This window comes from Hyperolius riggenbachi, chromosome 6, assembly GCF_040937935.1.
Source record: "Hyperolius riggenbachi isolate aHypRig1 chromosome 6, aHypRig1.pri, whole genome shotgun sequence".
Classification (NCBI taxonomy): domain Eukaryota; kingdom Metazoa; phylum Chordata; class Amphibia; order Anura; family Hyperoliidae; genus Hyperolius; species Hyperolius riggenbachi.
In genome coordinates this window covers 113,022,869-113,044,539 of record NC_090651.1, presented here as the reverse complement: position 1 = coordinate 113,044,539, position 21,671 = coordinate 113,022,869, and the positions used below count along the sequence as shown (strand labels likewise).

At 42.1% G+C, this 21,671-nt stretch overlaps 1 protein-coding gene across 1 annotated transcript in view; it reads right to left on the bottom strand.

Annotated features, from left to right (window-relative positions):
* The window catches only part of BCAR3 (BCAR3 adaptor protein, NSP family member), a 183,727-nt gene that overhangs the window by 119,584 nt on the left and 42,472 nt on the right, over positions 1 to 21,671 (bottom strand). Inside the window, exon 2 of the mRNA XM_068239776.1 lies at positions 20,799 to 21,127. Coding sequence (XP_068095877.1) covers positions 20,799 to 21,115 — 317 coding nt within the window. The 5' untranslated portion in view covers positions 21,116 to 21,127. The remainder of the gene's footprint in view (positions 1 to 20,798; positions 21,128 to 21,671) is intronic.

Here is a 21,671-nt window from a genome sequence, read left to right as displayed (position 1 = left end):
AACTGCAAACGGGACTTCTTATGCTTTCTGTTAACAATGCCTTTCTTCTTGCCACTCTTCCATAAAGGCCAACTTTGTGCAGTGCACGACTAATAGTTGTCCTATGGACAGATTCCCCCACCTGAGCTGTAGATATCTGCAGTTTGTCTAGAGTCACCATTGGCCTCTTGACTGCATTTCTGATCAGCGCTCTCCTTGTTCGGCATGTGAGTTTAGGTGGACAGCCTTGTCTTGGTAGGTTTACAGTTGTGCCATACCCCTTCCATTTCTGAATGATCGCTTGAACAGTGCTCCGTGGAATGTTCAAGGCTTTGGAAATTTTTGTAGCCTAAGCCTGCTTTAAATTTCTCAATAACTTTATCCCTGACCTGTCTGGTGTGTTCTTTGGACTTCATGGTGTTGTTGCTCCCAACATTCTCTTAGACAACCTCTGAGGCTGCCACAGAGCAGCTGTATTTGTACTGACATTAGATTACACACAGGTGCACTCAATTTAGTCATTAGCACTCATCAGACAATGTGTATGGGCAACTGACTGCACTCAGACCAAAGGGGGCTGAATAATTACGCACACCCCACTTTGCAGTTATTTGTTTGTAAAAAATGTTTGGAATCATGTATGATTTTCGTTCCACTTCTCACATGTACACCACTTTGTATTGGTCTTTCACGTGGCATTCCAATAACATTGATTCATGTTTGTGGCAGTAATGTGACAAAATGTGGAAAACTTCAAGGGGGCCGAATACTTTTGCAAGCCACTGTATATAAACAATGGGGCAGTTTTGTCTATATCTGAAGTAGTTGTTGATGGTGTGCTGAAGTTCATACTGGGCACCAGTATAAAAATGCTGCATGTAGAAGAGGAACATTATCTTGTGGTTGTGTCAATGCTGAGGTTTATTTCCCATTTTAACAGGTAGAAATAAGGTTGTGGCAGCCAGGGACATACAACACTGCCTAGTAACATAGGCAAGGAAATCTAATGGAGCAGACCAGCAGAGGTCCAGGCTATTACCACACAGCTACCTGTAAGGGAGTAATTGTGAACAAGAGGTTATCTCTGCTCATCTCTACTTTATCAGCACTGAGGAATGACATATGTGTTGTGTCAAGAACATTCCAATCTCCATATTTGTAAGTGGTTGTGGCTTCCAGCAATACCTCAATACACGATAAGAAAATTCTTCGTATTGAGCAACTTGAACAAAAAACAAAAAAACTAATGTATATATATATATGTATATATATATATATATATATATATATATATATATATATATATATATATATATATATATATATATATATATATATATATATATATATATATATATATATATATATTATTAATAATAATAATAATAATAATAATCTCTCTATCTATCTATCTATCTATCTATCTATCTATCTATCTATCTATCTACTTTTTCATGCCTAGTAAGAAAGAAAGTATAATGAAAGCTTTCAGTCATATCTACAGATGAAAACTGAAGTGGCAAAGTACAGTAATTAGGAATCCTAAATTAATAGACTTTTTGTCCTGCAGGAGGACATCCACCCAGCAACAACTCAGTATACAGAGGCGCCAGAGTAGAGTAAAACGTTGTAAAAACCGCTTAAAAAGGAGAGGGGGATGTTAAGGTGGACTCATCTCCCTCTTACAAAAAAAGAAAACTCAATTGAGTCTCAATAAAATAGAATTGTCAAGTAATTTATTCAACTCCACAAATGCAAAGCGTTTCGCGGGCGTGACCCCGCTTCTTCAGGCAAAAATGGGAGCACAACTCAGTGGGTCAAGCAATAAGTTTGAGGCGCTCAAACTTATTGCTTGACCCACTGAGTTGTGCTCCCATTTTTGCCTGAAGAAGCGGGGTCACGCCCGCGAAACGCGTTGCATTTGTGGAGTTGAATAAATTACTTGACAATTCTATTTTATTGAGACTCAAGTGAGTTTTCTTTTTTTGTAAGAGGGAGGTGAGTCCACCTTAACATCCCCCTCTCCTTTTAAGCGGTTTTTAAAACGTTTTACTCTACTCTGGCGCCTCTGTATACTGAGTTTTTGCTGATCTTCTAGTCCACCCTGGGTGGAGGGGTGCATCCCCATCTACTATCTACAGAGAGCGACTTCTTAACCTGAGTGGGGTCAGGTCCTAATGCTCCCCACCTGCATTTAAAGTGGTTGCCTATTGGTAACCCGTGTTTGTGAGTATATATATATATACATAAAATTGTATTGAACTCTTCATTTTACCTGACAATACTGCACCATATTGGGCTCTCGATTCTCTTCTTGTTTTTAAGCATCCACCTAGCAACAGCTGTTTGGCTAAGCAGTGGCCCACTGAATGCTCTGCTGGGAGAATCTGACGGCGTAAACTCAATAAGGTTCTCACAAGAACTGCTAATTTTCTGTTGTGGTGCATTTGGCAACAGAAATGACTGCTGTTGTGGTGAGAAGATCTCCACATGTTACATGTTAGGATAATGCAGGGGAGTAATGCATCTCAATAATATGTATATTACCTCGACGACTTCTAGATTGTGTGTGCCCATTCCTAAAGAGGCATTAGGGGACCCTTGGTTAATGTTAATTTCTCCACAGGGCTCCGGAGCCAGCTGCTGGGCTCCAGAGCCAGCTCCCTGGCTCCGCCAAGTCACCCCCAGTGTCCTGGGGAAATTGTCCAATTGTCCATATCGTAGCGTCGGCTCAGATTTGCAGGGGGACCGTTGGTTAAGTAAGGAGGGCTGCTCCTCATGTCACTCCTGAAGATTTGCTGCACAGCAGAGTAGCGAGTAGTGTAATAGTCATCTTCTCCAGGGCTGTGTCAGGTCTCTTCAGTCCTTTCTAGTAGCGGCATGCTCTGTGCTGTATACCTTCATCTCCTAATCACGTGACATGTATCAGGAGCCTGGTCTATGGAAAGAGAAGCTATGTAGCTGCTGGGAAAAACTAAGAAAACCTAACGTATTGATGGAGCAAGTGAATCTAATGTTCTGCTGCACAGTACGTTGGGGGATGATTAGAGGGGAGGAGAAGTCTCTTGTCCATACTGTGGGGAACTATTTTACAGGCCTAAATTGTGGGAAGGAAGTTTGTGTAATAACTTGGAAGAATGAGGGGGAATGGTGTCCTATGGATGGGGCCAAACGAGTTCTAGTTATTACCTTGTTTTCATGACAAAGCCTTTACTTCAAAAAGGGAGTCAGAACATACTCTCCTATGTCATTCTCCCTTAATAGATTTACTTGTAATTTCTCTGACATATGCCAAGTTTTGTATCTTTTTTTTTTACTCTTGTTGAATAAAGCTTCTTGAAATATAAAAAGGGAGTCAGGACAGTGTTCTCCCCAGGCTCTTTTAGCCGGGTGCTCCACCTGGCTAGTTTTGGTGAGCACCCAGCTGTCATTGGCTCACCTCCTCCTATGCTGTAAGCAGAAGCACCGGCCCTGCATTCTCTCATCACGCCCCAACCGGCTAATTTTTCATGCCAATCGGCGTACTATTTCATGCAAACCGGCTGGAAAAAAAATCTGGGGAGAACACTGCAGGAGGTAGACACGCTCAAGAGGAAGACCGTGTTGTTAGGGTCCGCAATTACATGTTCATATTGCAAGTGACAAAAGGTGGGAGTTTTCCAAAAGTTAATGTACCTTCGTGAAGTAAAGCATTCTCCCTAGAATGTCTAAGTACTTTGAATATACTGGGATAGAGACTGTGGCCTCACTATTACACCCAACCAGTTAATGCCAACATATCTCAGTACTGATTTAAACAGTTGTTCCCGCAGGCAAGATATTGCTGCACATATTGGAATTTATGGGATTGTAAAGCTACCGTATGTCTAACCATGAAGTAGTTTGCTAACTAAGCTAGTCGAATGAAGGCTAGATTGAATACACCCAAAATTAAGCTGTATTTTACTCTTAATACAGGCCCCTAAAAATATAAACATAAAAAGTTTGGACCCTCCAGAGGCTTCCCACGTCCTCCTGGAGACCACCGCCACTGCCCAGGACCCTATGACAGTTCCCATCTGTGCTCCTCTTCGTGAACAAGTGCAGCTATGCGAGTACGGCCACACCTGCGCAGTAGTATGGAGCTGCTTGTAAATGCAGTACACCCGCACTTGTACACGGCGGGAACAGGGCCAAGAGAACATATTTGACAAGAACTTGTTTACAGTGTCCGTATGCGAAAATGGTGGAGTCACTGATGAAGGGCATGGGAAGCCTCTGGACAATCTAGAGCAGGCATGGGCAAACTCGGTTGCCCATGCCTGATCTAGAGGCTTCCTGCTACCTAGGTAAATATCTAAGTATGTTTTTAGGTACATACATATCTATCAACTTTGACTGCCACCTGTTAAAAAATGTACTCCCCATTGAAAATCTACATATTGATTGAAAGTCAAAAATAATATTTTATTTGCACTGTACCCATGTTGGCGAGTTGCACAGTTTCTGGAGTTATGAGGTGTTGAATGAGGGATGTCTACTGCACCTGGCTGCTAGCAGAACTAACCTGGTGACCAGAGTATCCAGCCCAAAACCCAGCAGGTGACGGAAGCGGTTGAGGGCTTTGGTGTCCAATGTCCACTATCCAAGTGGACATAGAGGCGTTAGAGCGAAGAGAGGACTGATCCCGCAGCCCAGTGAGTGGGCTAGGTGACCGATTCCAGTAAAGTGGTGAATATCACTTTAAAAAGAGGAGTAGACACCCCTTGATCAACACCTTGTAACTTAGGAATGGTGCATCACACCGATGCAGGGCATAATGCAAATGAAGGCCAAGGCTCTTGGCTTCCCAATGATATTTCCAAAGGGAGGTACATATTTAAATAGGCAGTCAAATTTGGTAGAAGGTATAATACACGACTTCACTTTTTTCACATTAAAGGAAGCACGAGGTGAAAATAAACCAATAAGATAAACAAGTGTAACTATCCTCCTGTTCCTAAAACTGACTCTTTATATCAAAATCTACTTTTTAAGTTTTTACTGTTTCATTGTCTGTGCTCAATGACACATTCATTGAATTATACCAGAGCTAAAAATCTATGAACTATTGACCCTTTTTATCTCTTAAATGGAGCTTTAAGCCTAAGATAAAAAAAAAAATCAGTTTTACTCACCTGGAGCTTCTACCTGCCCCCTGCAGCTGTCCCGTGCCCTCGCAGTCACGATCGGATCCTCCTGTCCCCCGCTGCCAGCTACCTTCATTTTCGTCCGACAGGCTTACTGCACCTGCGCAGGCCTGGCCACGCGTCTCCTTCTACAATTTCAGGTGAAGGACGCTATTGCAGATGGGAACGTGTAGAAGGCTACGCGGTGCCAGGCCTGGTGGTGAGGTGAAAATAGCTGGCGGTGGGGGACAGGAGGATCCGATCATGACTGCGAGGGACGGAACAGCTGATTATTAACCCTTTCCGGTGGAGAATTGAAAAAAAGAGAACACTGCATAGTTATTTGTGTGCTGGGCACTATACATACATGTGTCTGCCTCATCATATCACCTGGTATATCCTTTAAGCCTCATACACATGCTAGAACAAACAGGCAAAGCATCTGATAAGGACCACCTCTGGAAGAAATCTAGCATGTGTACAGTGAACAAATCCTAAAGATAGCATAGCATCCATTGACATGTCCATTAGTTCATTGGTGGCCTCTGGTGTGAACTTAGCCTTCTACAGAAGATAAGGGCAGGAGCTTATGTCAGTCACCATGCTGGCACAGCCTAAAGGTCCGTACACACGCCAGACTGGAGGCAACGACGGGTCCGTCGTCACCTCCCGCTGGGTGGGCGTTCCAACGACAGTCCGGCGTGTGTACGCACTGTCGGCAGACTGATACGGCTGCTTCTGAGTTATCCGCCCGGCGGATCGCTCAGAAAGAGCCGTATCAGTCCGCCGACAGACTGTACACACGCCGGACTGTCGTTGGAACGCCCACCCAGCGGGAGGTGACGACGGACCTGTCGTTGCCTCCAGTCCGGCGTGTGTACGGACCTCTAGACTCAGAGCTCACAGGAAATGGGATTTCAAAACCTCCCTTTCTAAACAGCAAGAAAATATATGGGTCTCACATATATATGGCAAGATGTCTGCGGGCATGCACACTTATAAAACAGATTATTGAGCTGGAAACTGTGGTACTTTCATGTGCGCTTTCTGAACTTGACTTCGATTTCAGATTCAGTTGGGCTTTAATACTAATTCTAGCATAGACAAATGCCCTTTTCATGCAAACGTATAATCCAATGTATTCACATGCAGATCTCACAAAGGAGCACAAGAAACTGGACAGACAGAACATAAGTAACCCAATTATAATGATTTGGTCCCCACATAACGGAAAAGGGCTGATCAGATAACAGACATAAGGCCATGCAAGGCAGAACCACTAGTTAAAGGGGTTAAAAAGAACATTAATGTGAGTCACTAAAAAGGCCCTTTGAGGCTATTCTATTTTGGTGAATAAGTGTGATTCTAGAGTTCCTCTTTTCTCAGGGCGATGAATTCATTCCGTGTGAATCATTCCCAGTAGATGGTCCTTGACATCAAATAGCTTCGCACAGTGCTCCTCATTATTTGTCTAGCAATGAATGGCATGAGACTTGGCATTTTTAGAGTGGACGATCACTTTGTGCAGCACAGCCTCGTAATTCTAACAGATACTTCACTACTGGAAGGGAAATGTGAATTGTTGATGTGATTAGCAGCCTAGGATATGGCTTGAAAAACACACATTTTATGTTAGGAGCCATCATCTGCTTCTAGAGGTACATTATGACATTGGCTGCAACGTGGGGTGTAGCTATATTCCATATATGCTCCAGGTTCTTTACAGGAATAACACTACCTGAGCTACACTGAATGGGCCTAATAATATATACGGTATATGCAAAGCAAAATATATGCCACATTACTTCCCTCTACAGAGAAAAAGAGGAGAGAAGAGCTCTCAATTGCTGGAAGGGTAATAAAATAAACAGCCGAGTACCCACAATGAGATTTTCCCTGACTTTGAGTGACGGCTTCCATGATCATGGGTCGTTTAGCATTGCACGGCGATAATGGCTGACACCACAATGTACTGTGATCGCTTGACTTCCAGTGCGTGCCTGTTGTGTGATGCCGTGCATACCAGCTGTCCCGAAGGTGCATCGTGGGCCGTTAGTCGTCAGGGATACATCACTGGATCTATCTTCCTCGTTGCTGTGGTGAGTATTCAGCTAAAAGGGCTGAATTCACAAAGCAATATTGCATGCGTTAAACTCAAATATCTAAATTAAAAAATGGGGGGACACAGAGGCTTCCCTCTACCGAGATAAGTATCTGATTTTTTTTTCTTCCTTTTTTACTTTATTTATATAAGTATTTATATAGTGCCGACATATTACGCAGCGCTGTACAGAGTATATTGTCTTGTCACTAAGGCCTGAAACACACCAGAGGAGTTTTTCTGAGCGTTTTGAGTTTTTAAATCTGCTGCTAAGGTTATCCTATGTGTCTGTGCACACTGGAGCAATGAGGTTTTGTAAAAAAAACCATAGCATTACATTGGGAAGAGCTTTTAGAGGTTTCAAAAGCTCTTCCCAATGTAATGCTATGGTTTTTTTTACAAAATCTCATTGCTCCAGTGTGCACAGACACATAGGATAACATTAGCAGCAGATTTAAAAACTCAAAACGCTCAGAAAAACTCCTCTGGTGGGTTTCAGGCCTCACAGTCCCTCAAAGACGCTCACAATAGTCTCACAAAGAGGCTCCCTACCACAGTCATATATCCATGTATGTGTTGTGTAGTGTATGCATCATAGTCTAGGGCCAATTTAGGGGGAAGCCAATTAATCTATCTGTATGTTTTTGGGGTCTGGGAGGAAACCGGAGTACCCGGAGGAAACCCATGCAGACACAGGGAGAACATACAAACTCCTTGTAGATGTTGACTTAGCTGGGATTCAAACTGGGGACCCAGCGCTGCAAGGCGAGAGCGCCAACCACTACGCCACCGTGCTGCCCGTAGTGGTTTGCATGCACATATTATTATTATTATTTTATAAATGCATTTATTGCATTTTTTTAATTCCTTTTTTCTACAAGGAGATCCAGGAAGGAAGTCCCACTGACATTATTGATCATGAACGTGATAACGTGTAAAAGATGTGAATGCGAAAATGCACATGAAAACAGCATGTGGTGTCCAGACAACAGCTAAGCTGTTGTCTGTTTCTTTTTTTCTAGGTATGAATTTCACATCTAATGGACACAGGCACATAGGAATTGACTGGTGTGCAAATTTGTGTGCAGACAAAAAAAAAAAAACCCCAAAAAAACCCACACAAATCCGTACCTAGTGGAATCAGGCCCTTAAAGTCACAGGTTTGTTTCAATGGCCACCTCTGCCGAGTGACATCTAGCATGCATACCTAACGTAACTTTCTGAACACTGCTGACATCATCCAATTACGACACGTTGGGTTGCTAATACATATTTGTTTACTTGTTTAGTCTCAGACATACTTTATTCGCATTGTGCAGATGGAGAGGGAAACACAGGTTGATAAATCACAGAGACCATCCATAAGCTTTAAGTAGTGTATACATCAATAAAATTACTCTTCAATTCTGTACATGCAACACAGCTTGCTCTGCGCAGAAGGCTCCTATTATAGTAAACACCCCAATCACACACATACTCTGCATAGTACATCATGGAAAATAGAAAAAACAGCTGCAGTGTGAATCCCCTTTGAGTAGCTGCCTTCATTTATGTGACTAGGTGTCTTAATTGGGGCACTTGCACTATGGTACAGCAGCACATCAGCAGCTTTATATCATTATTGTTGTTGTGTATACAAACCCTAAAAACAAGTGAAGTGTCAGCTTTTCAGCAGCTCTGCCATTTCCTCTGCTCCTATTTTCACAAATGAGCCTCATTAGTGGACAAAGCTCAGTTAGTTGTATAGTATGGCACTTGCCACAATACACTTGTTTCTCCAGGTATGGCAGTAAATTAAAAGGGAACTGAAGAGAGAGGTATATGGAGGCTGTCATGTGTATTTCCTTTTAGACAATACCAGTTGCCTGGCAGCCCTGCTGATCCTCTGCCCCTAATACTATTAGCCATAGCCCCTGAACAAGCATGCAGCAGATCCGGTGTTTCAGTGGTTCAGACTTATAAGTCTGATCTGACAAGACTAGCTGCATGCTTGTTTCTGGTTTTAATCAGATACTACTGCAGAGAAATAGACCAGCAGGGCTGCCAGGCAACTGGTATTGATTAAAAGGAAATAAACATGACAGCCTCCATATACCTCTCTCTTCAGTTCCCCTTTAAGTTGAACAATGACCCCTTATTTCCTCGGAGGAAGTGCAGAGACCCATGTTCACACTGCATTCCAGATGTCTAACAAATAATGCATCTCTGATGACCAAACTACCTTCTGCTCTGCCTGTAAAGACATTTAAACACATGTTGGTTTTTTTTTTTCTCATTAGCCAGAACCCCATTACCAGAAGCCATTTCTGGGCCATTGCCTTGGGAAGGAGGGAAAAGGGGAGGGGGGATGTCTGGAGACTCTGCACTGAAGACACATATGTACACTCCACTGATATTTACATCTGCATAAAGCAACAGGTGTCTGGCATTCCACTCCATGACGGCTCAGGTATGTGTATTGTAGAGCACTGCAGAGACTGGGTGGATGGATCAATGCAAAAACATGGATCCATTCCACCAGCTTGTCCAGTGCCCAATGTTACAGGGAAACATACAGTAGAGCAAAGTGTAAACATGCTGCGTACCCAGGGAGGGATTTTTGGAAAGGTCACAAAGGCCCAGAGCTTGGGCAGCAGCTTTCAAGAGGGCAGCTCAACTTGGAAAAAGGGTTGGTTAATATGGAAGGGAGGCCTACAACTGGAAAAAGAAGGTTGAAAAATGGGGCGCAACATAAGGAAGTGGAGAAATGCTGCTCAAGGGAGCTGTGCATGAAACAGAGGGGCTGCTGTACATGGATGTTACATACAGAAGATGGGGCTACACATGGAAAGGGACGGAGCTGCTGCACATGACAGTCAGGGAGGAATAAAAGTTTGCCTAGGGGTGGAAAAAAGTATAAATCCAGGCTTGTGCTTACCTGGAGGTGAACTCATCGTCTGTGTTCAATGCTTTCCGACTCGCCAGTCCAGAATTAGTAAAGATGTGTGTATGTGTGTGTGTGTGTGTGTGTGTGTGTGTGTGTGTGTGTGTGTGTGTGTGTGTGTGTGTGTGTGTGTGTGTATATGTATGCATGTGTGTATGTGTATGCGTGTGTATATGTATGCGTGTGTATATGTATGCGTGTGTATATGTATGCGTGTGTATATGTATGCGTGTGTATATGTATGCGTGTGTATATGTATGCGTGTGTATATGTATGCGTGTGTATATGTATGCATGTGTATATGTATGCATGTGTATATGTATGCATGTATGTGTATATGTATGCATGTATGTGTATATGTATATGTATGCATGTATGTGTATATGTATGCATGTATGTGTATATGTATGTATGTATGTGTATATGTATGTATGTATGTATGTGTATATGTATGTATGTATGTATGTACATATGTGTATATGTATGTACATATGTGTGTACGTGTATATGTATGTACGTGTATATGTATGCATGTGTATATGTATGCGTGTGTATATGTATGCGTGTGTATATGTATGCGTGTGTATATGTATGCGTGTGTATATGTATGCATGTGTATATGTATGCATGTGTATATGTATGCATGTGTATATGTATGCATGTGTATATGTATGCATGTGTATATGTATGCATGTGTATATGTATGCATGTATGTGTATATGTATGCATGTATGTGTATATGTATATGTATGCATGTATGTGTATATGTATGCATGTATGTGTATATGTATGCATGTATGTGTATATGTATATGTATGTATGTATGTGTATATGTATGTATGTATGTGTATATGTATGTATGTATGTGTATATGTATGTATGTATGTGTATATGTATGTATGTATGTGTATATGTATGTATGTATGTATGTACATATGTGTATATGTATGTACATATGTGTGTACGTGTATATGTATGTACGTGTATATGTATGTACGTGTATATGTGTGTATGTATGTGTGTGTGTATGTGTGTGTGTGTGTGTGTGTGTGTGTGTGTGTGTGTGTGTGTGTGTGTGTGTGTGTGTGTGTGTGTGTGTGTGTGTATGTATGTATGTATGTATGTATGTATGTATGTATGTATGTATGTATGTATGTATGTATGTATGTATATATATATATATATATATATATATATATATATATATTTACATATACATACACATACACATATATACATACATATATACACACACCTCACATCAGATGCCCAGTTATTAGTGCTTTCCAAACCCTGTGCAAAAGAATCCACATCTGTGAGTTTCCTTATGCATCCCAAAAACATACAGATAAGTTAAGTGGCTTCCCCCAAACTGGCCCTAGACTACAATATGGTATGGCAGGTATTAGATACTGAGCCCCTCTGAGGGAGGGGGGGAACATTGCTCAGCTTTTATTTACATTTGAGCAAAAAGTGTCCAGTCCAAAATTGTTTATACTCTTCTCAATAAATCAATAGAAAAGCCTTCATTGCCTATTACAGCAATCAAACGCTTCCTATAATTGCAGTCCAGATTTTTGCATGTCTCCACAGGTATTTTTTCCCATTCATCTTTAGATCTTTCAGGTTGGAGGGTCTTCTTGCCATCACCCTGATCTTTAGCTCCCTCCACAGATTCTCAATTGGATTCAAGTCAGGACTCTGGCTGTGCCACTCCAAAACATTAATAATGTTGTGGTCTGCTAACCATTTCTTCACCGCTTTTGCTGTGTGTTTTGGGTCATTGTCATGCTGAAATGTCCACTGGTGCCCAAGGCCAAGTTTCTCCACAGACTGCCTGATGTTGTCGTTGAGAATCCTCATGTATTGCTTTTTTTCATGGTGCCGTTTACTGTGCTTAGGTTCCCTGGTGCACTGACTGAAAAACACCCACAAAGCATTGGGTTCCCACCATCATGTTTAACAGTGGGGATGGTGTTCTTTGGGTTGAAGGCTTCTCCTTTTTTATGCCAAATGAAGTAAATATTGTGACCAAATAATTAAATTTTTGTTAATCTGACCATAACACAGAAGACCACAAGTCTTCTTTGTCCAGATGAGCATTTGCAAAGGCCAAGCAATCTTTTGTGTGCCTTATTTGGAGAAGTGGCATCCTCATTGGTCTGCATCTGTGGAACCCAGCAGTGTGCAGTGTCCGTTGGATTGTCTGCCTTGAGATCCATTGATACCAGCAAAGCCCAGATTTACCAGTATGGCCTTGGTGGTGATCTTTGATTTCTTTTTCTACTCTCTCACTATCCTCCTGGCCAGCACAGGTGTCACTTTTGGCCTCCGACCCCATCCTCTTAGATTTTCCACAGTGCTGAACATCTTGTATTTTTTAATACTTTGCACTGTAGCCACTGGAACTTGAAAACATTTAGAAATGGCCTTGTAGCCCTTTCCTGACTTGTGAGCAGCCACAATGCACAGCCGCAGGTCCTCACTGAGCTCCTTTGTCTTACCCATGACTGTCCACAAACCAACTGCAGAGAGCTGCTGTTTTTCATCTGTTGTGTTGACTAAAACAGCTGTTCCCAATTAATCAGGATAATTAGGATGCTTTAGAACAGCTTGGACTATTTGGAGTGGTATATATCTTTGGATTTTCCCACAGACTGAAAGGTATGAATGATTTTGGACACTTTTTGCTCAAATGTAAAAAGCGGAGATTTTTTTTTGTAAATAATTTTTTTATTATAAATCGGACATTTGTATGTGCGTGTGCATGTGTGTATGTGCCGCAATCACTTGAAAACGCCTGCCTTGATCAATTTCAACAAAACTTGGTATACAGATCCCTTACTACCTGGGAAGATATGTTCTGGGGGTCTCACATCTCACCTGCACACCTGGGCAAAAGCACTTGCAGCCAATCAGATTTCACCCATTGACGTCAATGGAAAAAAAAAATGTAAAAGGCTGCCATTCTCACAGTAATGAAGCCAGGGTCCCAAACATTGGCACAGTTGGTCACTTGGTGACAGAGGTAAAACTTCAAGGAAACTGGGCTATATAAATACTAAATAATAATAATAATAATAATAATAAATAATAAAATCTGATTATTGGATATTCCAATCATTTGATCAAATTTTTCATCAGTTTGGAAGCGATTATTAACTTGCATGTTCCAGTGATAGGTTTGGCTGTGTGCTTTAGATGATCTCAAAGCACTGAAAAGAAATATGAGTTAATTCATGAAACCGAAGCAAGTCTGCTCTTGGAAACTATAGAGAAAAATTATATTTAGAGCAGCATTTTTCGTAAACATACACACATCACATATGCCAAACGGACAGTTTCCTCAATTTGCTAAATAAACGGGGCACAAAGTGCTATTTGTTATCTGAGTGCCATCCATGAAGTGAACGCTGCCAGGTCCTTCACATACGCCTTTGTTTATAGTATGCTGATGTCTGGGGAAGCACAATGCTACTAAATGACTAGTTCATGAGTGCCTATTGTGTGTGCTCAGCTTCCATGGGGCTGATGTAATGCACATTGCAGATCTCTGAAAGTCATTCCAAGTGCCAAAGTAAATTTAGAAACCGCTATGGCAGAGTGAGACTGCTAGGGAATAGCCAGGCTGAGGCTGGGAGGTGCACACAAGTGCTTTGATCACAGAGCGGGCAAAACATAGGATGTGGGTAAACTATCTGCAGAATAAAGGGCATTCCTATAAAAAGGTCTTCATTTACAATCCACATTTTCTAGTATAACAAAAGCAGTTTAGGTTGTAGTAGACGTGGTAGTTGCCATGAGGCACCTCACTGTAAATCAGGAAACAACCAGTCATCTTAAAATGTAAGCTACATTTAAAGTGTTTTTTTGTTGTTGGTTTTTTTTTTATTCTATCCAGCTACTGATTGGAATAAAGTTCAATCCTTGGTTAGAGTTCCTCTTTAAAGTGGACCTGAACTCTTGCATAGGGCAGAAGGAAAACAGAAAAATGCACCCTATATATATTTAGAGAGTTTAGCCTGTTTAATTCCCCGTGATTTTTGTCTAGTCACAAGTTGTAATTTGAGCTCTCCCTGTGTCACATGATTGCCGTGGCAGAGATGGCAGATAAGCTCATTTGAAAGGACAGGATGTTTACAATATGTCTGCTTCCATGAATCAGGAAGTATAAACACTGAAAGTTTATATTAGCTGTAACAAAGAAAGGCCTCATTCACACCTAAAATTGAACACACAAACAAAGCTTTTTGTGCGTTTTTTTTCCCCCTCCTAGCGCGCCACTGCACGCTGCATTTCTAATAAAAGCAATTTTCTAAGCGCTTTTCCAAAACGGTTTTGTAATTCACTCCCTGATGCAAGTCAGGAAGTGACCTCTTTGACCTTTCACCCATTATACCAAAAACGCCCCAAAAATGGTACAGGCACTGCCTTGCCGACCGTAAAGCGGGCGCAACGCGCTGATATGAACCTTCTCATAGAGATTAATTGCACAAGCGTTTTATGGGAGATTTTGAAAAATCGCCTGCACTTGAAAAGAGGGCAAAAAATGCCGTTAGTGTGAACAAGCCCTAAAGGTTATTATTCTGTTGCATATCTTTTAGAGCAGAGAGGATGTTCAGAGTTCAGGCCCGCTTTAAGCAGCAGCATGGCCACACCTCTCTTCCCAGAAGGAGCATGCAGACTTTTGACTCAATGGAGCTCTGCAATACATCTAAAGTCTGGTATTTGGAAGGATACTCTAGACCAGTGGTCCTCAAACTAAGGCCCGCAGGCCAAATGTGGCCCCCTGAGGTTTTTTTTACCGGCCCCCTCACCCACACACACAAAAGGTATTACTTATAGATGCAGTCAGCTACATCTTTAAATATTGGTGGTCCGCATATAGAATAGCAGTGCTGGCACCACCCATCCACATGGAAGCCAGAAAGCAGAAATTCGCTGGTTTCCAATCAAATTCCACATCAGGTGACACTGCTGTCCACTTGGACTGAAGGTTGTCACCTGGGTATGCTTCACTGTCTGGCCCACAAAGACTTCTACATCATTTTATGTATACTACGGCCCCCCAGCAGTCTGAAGTATGTTGACCCGGCCCTCGACCCAAAACGTTTAGGGACCCCTGCTCTAGAATGTTACAATGATTGCTACTGTTGTGGGAATTGGAGAAGGCCAGCTGATGAATAACATTTTTGGCTTTGTGGAGCTGGATAATCCAGATTACCAATTATTGAAAGTTTAGATCAATGGTTTTAAGACCCCAGAAAAGGTCCACAAGCTTCTGCCTTACAGTAGCAAAGGCAGGAACTCTGAGCCACCTCTGATCCAAGTCCTCCTGGCTTATGGAAGCATGCTGCTAAGTCAAGGCAGTGGCTAAAACACACACACACACACACACACACACACACACACACACACACACACACACACACACACACACACACACACACACACACACACACACACACACACACACACACACACACACACACACACACACACACACACACACACACACACACACACACACACACACACACACACACACACACTTTTATTTTGCATTTATATGGAGCCAAAAGGGCATGAATGGGTCCCTACTGTTTATACAGCAAACGGAGAAGCTGTGCATGTTGTCCAGCCATCAAATTCCTTCCTCTAAACCCCCCTTTGCAACATAATAGCATGTCCTGGGTTCCCAGTGTTCAGGAAAGAATTAAAACATCAGCAGGGCTTCTGCAAAATGCTGTGTGATGAGTAACTGAGAAGGTGATATTCCTGTACAGTTCCCACCATAGCACTAGGCTTTGTCTGCTCAGGCATTAGAGAGACTGGCTGCTTGTAAAAGCATTTATTTGATTTTATTCATATGAGGTTATAAATTTATTTTTTCATTATTACAAAGCTTTTCTTGCTTTCTGTTGTGCTCTCCTATTCAGCACTCTTAACTCTGCACCACATAGTAGCCATGTCGGTAATCAGGTGGAACTCTCGCTCAATATGAAATAATGCCGACCCATGTAGCTGACAACAAACCCCTTTTATTCCTCAGGAAACACAGAGGAGCAAGGGGGTAAATAGAGGGGAGCAGCCCTTGCGATTGCAGGAAGGCCCAAAGCTGTGGGGGCCTCCTCAACTATAACCTTCCCTTCCTCAGATTCAGGAGACTACTTCAGATCTGGTGTTTTGTGGCTACATTTGTTAGGGGTGTAAAGATCATGGAGGCTAAACTTGTTTTATGATCCTTGTGAGATGGGCCCCAAGGCCTTAAAGGGCATCAAGGGAAGGGTTGTGAACATTGGGTGGGCATCAAAGTTTCAATGGGGGGCACCATGAATTGTAGTTACACCACTGTGAAAGGTTTGGTGTGGTGGATTGCTTTATCTTCTGTGTTTACTGAGGAATAAAAAGGAGTTTGCTGTAAGCTACGTGGGCTGGTATGGTTTCATATTGAGTGAGCGTTTCACCTAATTACAGACATGGCTACTATCTGCTGCCGAGCTGAGAGTGCTGAATGAAAGAGCGCAGCAGAGAGCTAGTGAAATTTGTCATCAATTAGAAGAATACTGCAGTGATCCCTGGAGAGTTGAGACTGACTATGTGGTTTGAGGTCCTTAAAGGATACTGAACTGAGGAGGAACTGTATACAGCAAATTGTGGTTGACTAGTGGAGTGGCACAATTGTCATACATTATAATTACAAAGCTTTTGTAAACACAAGCTGCCTCCTTGCAGACCGGGACATAGGCGGAACGGACGTAATGCTGTGTAGGCATTACGTAGGCTGTCGGAAGTATTTGGCGACAGTGATCACGGTTATATCTGTGCAGTTTTCTTGGAGAACGGCTATAAGGAAGCAATTTTAATCAGTTTTAAGATCTAGATCTTTATTTTACCAGGTTTGGACGAAGCTTTCCATGTTAAGCAACAAGAAAAGGCACGCAGAACTCAAGCCTTTACAAACACCACTGTACTCCATTCCTTTACTAACTATGGGAATCACCACAATGAAGACAAACTGTGGGCCTGTGCCTCAGCATCTCCCTATGCCATCTGACACCAGGTGACCTTTTGCCGTGATGTTATCAAAAACCTGGACTGAACAGGACCTGAGAATTTTCCACACAAGTGTTACATTTTCTGGAGTTGACCTCTCTGGCTCAGGAGCAGATAATTATTACACAGAAGCACGCTCCAGTTGCTGCTTTCTGATAACATCTGGTATTTTCACCTTCTGGTCACAGATTGAGTCGCCAGGGCAATAAATCTATAGACTAGACTGAACAGGCCATAGCTCAGCATTTTAAATGCCTGCTCTGTGCTACTCAGCAGAAGACTACCCAGTTGATGTTTACCCATTAGCAGAAATAAACCCTGACAGAAGTTTTGTTGAGTTATGCAGTTGAGCTGAATGGCTCTCGGGCTGAACTGTGGCACATTTGAGCAACACTACTGAGGGGCACAAAAAGCATTTTAAGATCGCTTAAAGATTTAAGAAAATACACTGGCTAATATGCCAATATTATGCCCCTGGATAAGATTATTCGGGGGCATAAAGAGATCATTTCCATATTCAGGAGTGATGCATCATGGGAAAACACAGTTGGTCACTTAAAACCGAATTTTCACGAATACCTTCTGTTTTAAAGAGACTCTGAAGCGTGTCTAAATTCACTTTAACATGCAGCCATGTTAAGAACTATAACCCCTGCTAAACCGCCGCCATCCCGCGGCAAAATGAGGGGTTTATCCCCCCAAATCCCCTCTCCTACCTCCGGGGAGCGCTTCCTGATGAGGCAGAGCTTATGGCTGGAGCTCTGCCTCTTAGCGCATTAATCCCCGCTGATCGCCACCTCTCCCCGCCCTTCTCAATCTTCCTTCACAGAGAGGGGCGGGGGAGAGGTGGAGATCTGTGCAGCATTTGACACGCATGAAGGCAGAGCTGCAGCTGAAAGCTCTGCCTCCATAAGCAGCAAAATCCACGACCAAGAAAGTCGTGGATTTTGCAGGGGGGATTTGGGGGGTATAAACCCCTCGTTTTGCCGCGGGATAGCGGCGTTTTAGCAGGGGTTATAGTTCTTAACACGACTGCATGTTAAAAAAGTGCATTTAGACTCGCTTCAGAGTCTCTTTAAGAAGCAAAGTTACATTTAGCATTGCTTTTTAATAGAGGGATTTTTGGTCTCTTTTAGCCCTTTATGTAAGAGCCATATCAATCCATGTCATGCACTGATGAGGACCAGAACAGCTGTAAGCATGTTGGATTTGTGTGGCTGTGTACAATTTAGTAGCTACAGGCTCACTATAAACACCAGTGGTTCTGGCGTCCAGGTGCAGAAAGAGCTGATTTGCCTATTCAGGAGTGAAGCATCATAGGAAACCATCGTTGCTCACTTAAAACTGATTTATCACAAATACCTTCTGTTTTAAAGTGATCCTGAACAGAGTAAAATTATTTAAAATAAACACATGATTTACCTGCAAATGAATATTACATACTTACCTCATGGTCGGTACCTCTCAGAAGCTCACCATTTTTTACTTACAACGATTCCTTCCAGTTCTGACAAGATTTTGTCAGAAATTAAAATATATCAGATACTGTTAGATATAATTGAAAGGACAACTGATGAGCAGGGCTGTGGAGTCGGAGTCGGAGACTCCGACTCCTCAGTTTAGGATTCCACAGACTCCGACTCCTCGACTCCGACTCCTCTAATTTGCATATTACAATTTTTTGATTAAAAGTATGTAACATGAAATTTGTCTCTTAACTGCCAACGCTTAGGAATTTTACAAGACAACTGAAGTGAGAAGGATATGTAGACTACTATATTTATTCCCTTTAGACTAAAACTAGTCCTTGGTAAGAGTACTTGTAAAAGGTACAAACCGGAGCAAAGAACATCTATCAGGCCCTAGGCAATGTAAGTGTGGGTACATATAAGAATGATGTGCAGGTACTCTGCAGGGGAATGAGGAGAGTGTAAACAGACAACACCTCTGTGTTCAATGTGCACAGCATTCTCAGTGGATTCCCTGCAGCTCTGTGGGGAGTGCATATGTAGAGTATAGTACTACTGTGTAACAAAGTAAACCTGAGACAGATGAAATTAAAGTTTTATACATACCTGGGGCTTCCTCCAGCCGCCTTCAGGATAATCAGTCCCTCGTTGTCCTCCTCCACCACCTGGATCTTCTGCTATGAGTCCAGGTACTTGAGCCAGTCGGGCGTAGTGCGCATGCACACACTCCGCCGCCAGGAGTATACTACACCTGTGCAGCCCTATTGCGCAGGTGCAGAATGTTCCTGGCTGTGGGAGCGGCATGCGGCCGGACAGCGCTGACTGGCTGAATTACCAGGACTCATAGCAGAAGATCCGGGTGGTGGAGGACAGCGAGGGACTGATTAGCCTGAAGGGGGCTGGAGGAAACCCCAGGTATGTATAAAACTTTACTTTTCATCCGTCTCAGTTACCCTTTAATTTGTAGTCACCAAACCAAATTTTAACAACATATCAAATTATTTGATTTCATCAGCAAAGGGAGTGCATGCATTTGCATAAATCAGCATCAATGCAGAATTATTTCCATCTCGTTGACCATCTCTATTAGTGACACAGCTACACATCAGGCTTTATTCTTACAGCATAGATGTTATTTAGTATATATAAGAGATTCCTGTGTACACATCATATATACAGTCACAATCAGATATGTATATCTGACCTTAAAAATACGGGGACTGCTTTATTGAAGCAGCACAAGTAAATAATTTTGATTGGTTTATTTCATTTTTGTGGACTAAGCACAGCTATTACTGCATATATACTGTATATATACATTATTTTTAATGACTATTATCTGAGAAATAGAACATTTTATCATATTTTCTATTTTAATGACAGTTACAAATTCATTAGGAGTCGGAGCATTTTTTCCCGACTCCGACTCCAGGCACCCAAAATTGCCCGACTCCACGACTCTGACTCCACGACTCCGACTCCACAGCCCTGCTGATGAGCAAGGTAATGTCCACGTTTCCCTATGGCTCAAGTGGGTGATATTACAGTTTAACAGTGTGCTGACCTGGAAGCTGTTATGGGGGAATGGCTATTTTCAAAATGGAGGATAGAGAAATCCATTGATCACAGTGGACAAACAGGACCCAAGAGGGGAGAAAGATTAATGAGTAGACTACACGGGAGTTAAGTATGATGCGTGTGTTTATTTTGACTTTTAATTTTCAGTGTAGATTTGTTGTAAGAAGGCAACATTACATTTAATATGCCAATATGTGATCTGTTCCTACTTTCACAGACAACTAGGAGGGAATTGGCTGACACACTGTCTTCTCTGGATACCAATGACACTAACCGTTCAATAAATTCTCCCCCATATTGCTGCTGAAATGTAATACCAAATGATTTTCTATTGAGAATGTCTGACCTCCTTGGATTGTGCTGTTTCTGTCCAGCATTATTACAGTAAAAGCAATTCACTGGTTGCTATTAATAAGAGAGAGTGCTATTGGTAACAAGATAAGTTTGTACTGTGTCAAAACTGCTATTAACTTTTCAGCATCTTTCAGCAATTGTGACAAGACAGCACTCACATCTGTAAATAAATACTGGTTCAATTATAATACCTTGTTGGGAATAAGGTCTTTTTCCGGTCCTGAAATGGATATTCCTCAATGATATCCTGCATGATTGGAGTAGGCAGTCTTGGCGACTTGGTATGTGGCAAGGTTCCCATGTGGCTGAACATGTCAGTGGATCTAATGGAAATCCTGTCCTTCTTTTTACGGGGTAATGTGCCATGGATACAGACATCCTGAAACGAATCAACCCGCCGCCCGGCAAGGGGGGATTTGCTGCTTAGAAGGTCCATTGAAGATGTCAGTGGGAACTGATGGTTCGTTTGTACATTTCTATGGTAACTGGCAAATTTCCCAGCAGCCATTATTCTTCAGTCCTGACAAAAAAAAAAGAAAAAAAGAACAGAGAGGTTTTCAACTTTGTAGAGAGAGAAAAAAAAAAAAAAGACACAGAATACTTCAGCTTTCAAGAGAGTCTGTCAGGTGAAAGAAAGACGCTACATCTCTCTTCACAGACTGGCCTCTTGTGTTCACCTCAGAACGTGAGCGTTTTCTCCATTCACAGAGCCTCTGTTCGAGTCTCTAACACTGGCCACTTTCCATCAGAGTGACAACTAACTCTCCAGAAGGCCTTCATGCTTTTAGGACTGGGTTTTGTTACCACAGTTGACAGATTACCGTATGTAATTATGGTTTTAAAATGGTGACCTTCAGGTATTTTCTCAAAGGGAACATTTCCATGTCAAACCTCATGAAAAAACTACTTCCGCCATTATGATGGTATAATTATCCCCAACAATGAATGCTGAATGGGATGGCAAATTTATCACAACTTCCCAGAAAGTGTTCCTGGAAAACCCACTAGTAATTCTAAGAAAGGTTTACAGACATTATGGTTGGTAAAATGTTAAATACAAGTAA